This window comes from Anabas testudineus, chromosome 3 (assembly GCF_900324465.2).
Source record: "Anabas testudineus chromosome 3, fAnaTes1.2, whole genome shotgun sequence".
In the NCBI taxonomy this organism is placed as follows: Eukaryota; Metazoa; Chordata; class Actinopteri; order Anabantiformes; family Anabantidae; genus Anabas; species Anabas testudineus.
The window spans coordinates 6,768,155-6,775,858 of NC_046612.1; the positions used below are offsets into that span (position 1 = coordinate 6,768,155).

Here is a 7,704-nt window from a genome sequence, read left to right on the forward strand (position 1 = left end):
ACTCAAAGGAACATTTTTTTCTTATCAGTTCTAAATTTGACTCCAGCATGTTTGTTTGAAAGATATTTAATATTATTTTTATATTTCCTTTGTGATTTCAAACAATATTTTAGCACTTGCTAACTGGGGGACACAAGGCTTCAACCAATCTACAAATAACCTAATTTTCACAGTTAGTTATGAAAGATTTTATTGTTTCTGTAAGAAAATAAACTCAGACACATAATACTGATAAAAAAAGAACAACAACAAAAACATCATGATTTTATTGACGATAATGTGTCTACTTTTACAAAGTTTTCTAGTTGTTGTATTAAACACATAAAACACTTTAGTGCACACAGAATGTCCTTTTGTATAAAGAAAGGATGTTTTTATACATTTAAATTTTATTGCTAAACTGTGCATTATCTAGAAACCATATGATGGGTAAAAGATAAGAAGATCCCCAAGATCCTGAGATGAAATCATGTGTTGTTGAAGACAACAGGCACTTCAGGGTGAACTCCAGACTCTCTGCAACACAACTCTCTGTGATCTTTGGTGCTAAGGGCTGTATGTTGTTTATTCATCCTCATTATAATCCACAGTGAATTTAGTCACGGATACGTTTTACTTATCCAATACTGAAGTAATTACCATTTTCATGCACTGTGTCGTCAAACAGTGCTGGTCTCGCCCGCAGGATAAGATGATTTAAACTTAAATGAAGGTACGACCTGAAGTGATGGATCAACTTATTTTACATTACAGGTAGAACACCTGCATTAACGATCAGTCAGTTATTCATCTTCACTGCAGGCTTGCGGTATGAGACTACTAGATTGACAACGTTAAAGTTAAACCAGATTACCAAAACAACCAGTTCATAACAATGCATTTCATGCTATTTTGTGCATACAGATGTACTGTGTGTACTACTGCTTTAATGAGAGAAATAAACAGTATACAGCTGCAGTTTTCACACTGTTGATGAGCATTAACTTTGAATTTTGAGGTCAGGGTTGCTGAGGTCTCTCCAGTTTTCCATGTGGGGCATCTGACTTTAGGGGGTGTTCCACTTAAAATTTGTAATGTGTAAAAAGTGTAATTAAATGTATGGTGCATTCTGGGTAATGTTTGCCATGCAAAGAAAAGAATAAATTGTGGAATAAAAAAAAAAAAAAAAAGACAACATGGCTAGTTGTGCTGCAGATATATTAATTCGTCTTGTCCTTTCTGAGTCCTACAGTGTTATAGGAGTGCAAGAAGTACTGCTTTAATTCTTATACGATTTAGTGACTAACCGTTGAAGGCACGTGCCCTTGAGTAGATTAAAGCAGCCCGCTGTTTCAACAAGAAGCCGAGGAAACGCTATCATATAATCAGACAGCTCCTGCAACGACGACATGTATCCCAGAGTCACAGCTCACTAAACTGCATGCACTATGATTGCATAAGCAGATGCAGCTTCTGTCGGATGATTTCTGAGTTCATGGTACATAGGAACTCAGTCAATCCTCCAGTGAGCAGTTTCTCCATGGGGACAAACTGCAGCACCTGTCTGTCACAACAAAAGGACTGACTTTTACCCGAGTCGCCCTCTCCTCTTAATAACTGACTCATGCACTTCTGGACCTCACTGAGAAAAGGGAGTATTGGAGCAGCAGCTTCAGGGCAGAAGCCGACACACACAAGCAGCGCCCCGCCCACGCCTGAAGGAGGTGGACACCTGAACGAGACAAAGCGAAAACACACATGCAGGCAAAGCACAACAGCTGCTGTTACCCGGGTGAGGGCAGAAAACACAGGCAGCAGCAGGGCATCCCCAGAGTTCAGTGTCTGCAGGGAAAACACAACAAAACCTAAAAGCTGCTGCTGGTACTGAGGCTGCCCGTCGTGCAGAGTGATGCAACCTGTTTGAGGAAATGGAGGTACTGCAGAGAATGTTAAGACTAAATCTTCCATTTGGCTCTCACAGGCACCCCACACTGAGTGGCTGCCAAACACTAGACATTGTCTCTTCTTTTTTTTGTTCCCGTTACTGTCGGCTTTGACAACGCAAATATCTGCAACATCTTTCAAGATGGAGACTGTGGAAACCACTTGGCACGAGACACAGGGAGTTGCCCGAGTCCAGTCTACTACTGTGTCAGTCAGAGCTTCATTCAAGTGGTTTAACAGTCCTCCGTCACAAAATGGAGAGTTTCTGAGTGCAGGCAGTGCAGCCCCGACGATAATGTACCATGAATCCACGTGACACTCAGACAGGGGTCCTTCCAGAACACAGCCTGCCCCGCCGGATTCAAGGCAGTGTCTCTGTATCCAGGAGGCATAACAACCCCTCTCAATTCGCTCCCTCCAGCTCAGGGTCTGCAGCTCCTTCCGCTCATTAAAGGAGCCCACTTGTTTCTTCTGTCCCAGAGGTCGACCTGCCGACACGCTGCAGCAGGCGGGAATCACCATGTTACGTGAAATCCATCGGCTCCGTGGAAGGAAGATCACCTACACACAAAAACAAGTTTCTGAAAGCTCAGCTACAATGAAATCTAAAACACCAATGCTGTATTGTATTCTGGAGTTTTTTTAATTACACAAAATACAGAATATATAACTCCTTTAAAAATGCTGAAGATAAAGTTTTGTTGGGAAAAACTAATTGAGTTCTTAGTTCTTAAGTTCACACTTTCTAGTCCACCTCAGACTAGACATTATCAAATGAGAACAGTCTGAGCTAATCAACTACATGAATGTCTCTGTTCTGTAATAAATTAGGCAGTGGGTAATTATAACGTATTAATTATGGGCCATATTTCTTTTAATCAGTTTTCCATCAAGTGCTGAGATTAAGGGGCTAAAAGAACAAAGCAAAAAAACGGCATGGCCTTAAAACAAGCTGGAGGCAGTGTGACAGCAAAGGGTGACTAATGCTAGAGTTGGAACCGTTTAATAAAATTTTACACTTATGAAAACAACCCACCTCCCTATATGTGCCTTTGTTTGTCCTTTGTTTGGTTTTTAATTGACATTACTCTGACTGGACACAAATATTTAGCAGTTTGTTTTTAATTCATTTGAGATTTGTCTTCTGCTTTCCCCCCCCCCCTTAGGTTAGTTTGCTGTAGCTAACATGATTAACCTTAGTTAAGATACAGGGTTTTTGTGATTTGTCCAAGGACACTTAAACATGTGGCCAGGAGGAACAATTAATGTTCTAGTGGCTAGTGCTGCAGCATATCTCTCAATAATTTGGTTGAAGAGGTTGGAAAATTTAATAAACTCTGTCATTAGCAGATGTCATGAGTGCACAAAACATTCTGTTGGCAGCTTGTTATTTTTAGCCAGTGTTAACCACTGCATTCACTGTTTAAATTGATAAACGTCGCCACTGGCAGGTCGTTTCAGCTGTCATTAATGAACATTAAATCTGTGATTAAGTTGTTAAAGTGCTCCCTGCAGGCTACAGAGTGGCTGTCAAAGACTTTTGTGAGGGAACCACTGGACAAGTGAAGTGGGTGTAGTTCCAGAAGTTATCTTGGATATGAATAAGTTTATACACTTAATATTTTTGAAGTTGAACATCCTGACACGTATTAAGATGCAGATTAAATAAGATGAGCTGTAACTTAAATGTGTCAGATACTGAAGTGTACATTTTAATATTAACACATATGAAAGTTTGGGGCCACTATTGGTGCAAAGTGGTGGCATCAAATCATCACGACTTACTCTTAGATGACCACGAATGCCTGTACACAGTTTCTCTGGAGCTCAGTAATATCTACCTACCTGGAAGCGCTGCAGGTATTCATGAGCGACACAGTCCCTGATGTGGTCGAGCCGCTGCCTCTGCTCTGTGTTCATTCCTTCAAACAGTCGCAGGTTTTCTGTGATCGTCTCCACCTGCAGCTTGTGAAAGTAGACGCACACTTCTTCATGCTGGTTCAGAAACGACTCTGGGATAAGTGCATTTGGGAAAAGTGCCTCTCTGTCAGCCATTTGTGGCCCATAATTACGAATCAGTTTTGAAAGAAGAGGCCTCACAGCTTCCTTCCTCTCATAGTTCAGACTCACGACATAAACCTCCGAGTTGCCCGCCTTGCTGGTGGCAGGTTTGAAGACACTGACGGAGTGAAAACAGCAGTTCAGCAGGTAGAGCAAGCAGATGGAGGAGTGTTCATAGAGTGTGAACATTTTCAGCACAAAAGAGCCACCAGGGCTCAGGAGCAGCAGCGCAGCTGTGACCTCACAGTAATGCAGTGATGCCACCAGCGCCTCCTGCTCATCCGGGTTCTCCTGACAGTCGAAACTACCATCTGCCGTCACCATATCGACTCTACGCATGTTGGAGACAAAAGTCTGCAGCTCCAGCAGGTGGTTCTGGATCATGAGGTTTCCTGTGTTATCTGAGCCGAAGAACCACCACGGCAGAGTGTTCGCAATTAAACGATCATCTGCAATTGTCGTGCCCCCCCCATTAGCCTCATGGTACGGGTTGAGAGTGCTGGCGGCCCAACTCCAGTCACAGTAGCGTGTGGACTCGCTTGTTTTGAGGAAGTGGTTCAAAGCAGTTATGAAAGCCCCTGGAGCTTCACACAGGTGGACCGTGTTCAGCTCTCCGTTTTGAAGAGCCTCCTCTGGAAGAAGATTAAAGCTTCCCAGGATCTCGTAGAACTTGCACCAGGCCTGGGTGCAGATCTCCGCATTGGCAGCAGACCGCACGGCAGAGATCACCTTCCCGGCTCGGTTGGTGGAGTTGGTGTGCTGATGCCAGACCTGGACGTTCTTGTCACTGAGCTGGTTCTTCACAGCGTTCAGAGACACTTTCAGGTCCTGCAGCCGACAGTGCTGCTCCGCTGGGTGCCTGAGAGCAACATTCGGGTCGGGGATACACCACTCCCCGCTGGACGGTTTCACATAAGTTCTAAATTTACTAAAGAGACTTTGAACCTCAGTCAGTGTTTCAGGGTCAGATGAAACCATGCTGTTGAAATGCTGCAGCTTGCCAACTTTCCTCCTGGTCCCATTGCCTGAGTTCATCCTCCACACCTGATCTGGGAGAACACAACAAGTTAAACACACCTTAAGTTTTCATGTAATCCACCAGACTGTTCAGTGTTTCTGTGACCTGCTTGTAGTTCATGGCAGAAGTTAATTAAATCTTTAAGGAAAATAATCTGTACATAGTGATTTATACTGCAGCTCTGCAACTCTTCATTTGATTCTACATACATGAATCCTGTTGAATTACTTATGTCAACTCACTGTGATGTGATGCCCTCAGAAAACGGGGCAGACTGTAAATATTGGTGATTACCTCAGCAGGCGGGGACAATACTCACTGAGACTAACAAGAGATTTATCCACATCACTACCATGCATGTACAGTACGAGTAATCATTGGATTATGACTTTCTCTAACTGTTTTTTAAAACCTTTTTTAAGGTCAGGTATATAATTTCACTGTAGTAGAAATCAGTCAAACAATAAATATGTTAGAGTCTGAGCTTTTCTATAGTAAAACTAACAGTTTAAGAATATATTGTAATTCCAGAACGTGTTATACATGAAAGGCAAAACTGAGTTCACGGTTCAGGTTGTAGAAATAACAAAGCACAAGAAAAAAAAAACAAAACACGATAACACACATTAAAAAACTGAAAGAGTAAATAATATGTAAGGAGAGAAGTGTGAACAGCAGTTGCACAGATGGAGTAGCAGAACTACAGTGGGATTGCTGTATTATCAGTCTTAAATTGCACCAGCTGCTACGAGATAACAGCAATAACAGCAGCAGTTTTTCAGTAAGATGCAGAAATTGCCTCTCGCAGCTTCATGAAGGAGCTGTTCTTTAGCCTGATGGTACTGCTGCACAGACTTGTGCCTGGGGGGAGGGGGGCAAACTAAAGTCCCTCAAGATGTTAGAGGCCATTTTCCTGCATTTGTTGTTATAAATGTCACTGATGATTAAAAAATAAGGTGTTGTTGTTTTCTCTTCTCTCAGATTTTTAAAACAGGAGACCAATTTAACAGCTCCCCATAATGTAAATCTATTTCTATGACATGTCTGTTCATGCTGGACTTATTCAGTATGAGGGTTGGGGGCAGAGGGTGTCATATGTTGTACAGGTTGTGAAGCCCTTTGAGATAAAAGCTGTGATTTATGATTTACAATTCCTACAGATAATATTATTCATATACTGTGCACACTGGTGTCAAACTGTTTTTCCTGTTCACATTTGTTCAGCCTGCTTATCAGCACTCTGAACTACAGCAATTAGGATTAATTAACAAATATTAAATGAACAATAATTATTGACAAAGTTCTAAATCATGACATAAAATACTTAACAAAGAAGCTTATTAACCACATTAACCCCAGAGCTGCTCCTCTGCTCATGTGAACATGATTTACATAATGACACTGAGCAGAAGAACAAATTTCTAGGTCATTTCTTGACTAATGATGAAAGGCAATACACTGTACATAACAAGTGACAGCATTCATCAATTATTCCTCACAAATCACTGCTGCTCCGTATGAAACTTCAGAGAAGGGAAGTGAATCACAGGCAACAGATTTCCACTCACAGTTCTTAAATTTAGTGGCAAGTAATGAAGAATTATTTGAAACTACTTAAATCTTTCAGTGAATTTCCTAAATAAAAATACAGAGCTTTGTAAAACTGAGGATTTGCAGTGATTCTCTAACATCAGACAATTAGATCATGATAAATCGAGCTTTTGAGATCTGTAATGGTGATTTAACCCTTTTTTTCCTTACATTTTATGGGTTAATAATCACTGTTTTGCAGCTGTAGTTGTTGAATGTTTATCCTGCTCAAATGACGTTTGAGGATTTTAAATAAATATTAAAGTCATCATTCATTTAGACAGATTTGATCATAGGCTAATGCTAATCTTATTGATTATCTGTTGCTTAAAGAGCAATGGACTAATTCAGACTTCTGGCAACATTACAAACTGATCTGCTTTACTCAGAGCCTGTTGAACATGTGCACTGAGGGGAAACTCCTGTTAAATCTTCTATTTCATGTTGGAATGTAAACAAAACCACGTGTTGCTCACAATATCTGAACCATCATAAAGTCTTTCAAGAAAACAAGTTTGCGGCTGTGTTAGGGCAAACAGCCTTAGTGCAGCTGCATGTTTATGCTATAGGAACATCAGAAAAACTCCTGTAGGACACATGTTTATAGACAACAACAGCAAACTTTCTCCTCTGTTTGAGCTGAATGGGACGCTGCCCACAGCGTGGAGCTCAGGGCCGAGCTGAGCCTCCTGAAACCAGCACTGACTGAACTTGCTGACGTACAGTGTCGATTAAAAGCGTTCAGATAAGTGCTGTGGCCCAGTGTGCAGTCTGTGGAGCTCTCCATAGAGTCCACAGAGAGACACAAACACCCTGAAAACAGCGACCATGAACTCACCAGACTGCAGCTGCTGTCAGGAAACGGAACCACGAGTCATGTGACTCGGAACGGCACTGCGCATGCGCCTGTCGGGGCGGACGGGCCTCTTTTAAAGGAGCAGTGCGTGATTAAAATAGCTGAAGAGATTATTGTGCAGGGGGGGAAGGAAACGTTTCCATGACCTAAATAATGAACAATCGAGCTTGAGGATTTATCCTACATGCATATAACTTCACATTTTCTAGTTGCACATTTACATCGATTCATCAATCTTTTGTCGTAATGTAATACT

The 7,704-nt window shown here is 41.7% G+C and overlaps 1 protein-coding gene across 2 annotated transcripts; it reads right to left on the reverse strand.

Annotated features, from left to right (window-relative positions):
- Positions 1-268: 268 nt before the first annotated feature.
- Positions 269-7,466, reverse strand: cmtr2 (cap methyltransferase 2). 2 transcript variants are annotated; one of them, XM_026377491.1, is made up of 3 exons: positions 7,431-7,466; positions 3,769-5,033; positions 269-2,484 (listed from the first exon to the last, which is right to left on the reverse strand). In XM_026377491.1, the coding sequence occupies exons 2-3, from the start codon at positions 5,017-5,019 to the stop codon at positions 1,426-1,428; spliced, it is 2,310 nt and encodes a 769-aa protein (XP_026233276.1). In that variant the 5' UTR covers positions 5,020-5,033; positions 7,431-7,466; the 3' UTR covers positions 269-1,425. The 2 variants fall into 2 exon arrangements, with proteins under 2 accessions (XP_026233276.1, XP_026233277.1); XM_026377492.1 differs by having other exon boundaries at positions 3,769-5,028; positions 7,431-7,449.
- Between the last annotated feature and the right edge of the window lie 238 nt (positions 7,467-7,704).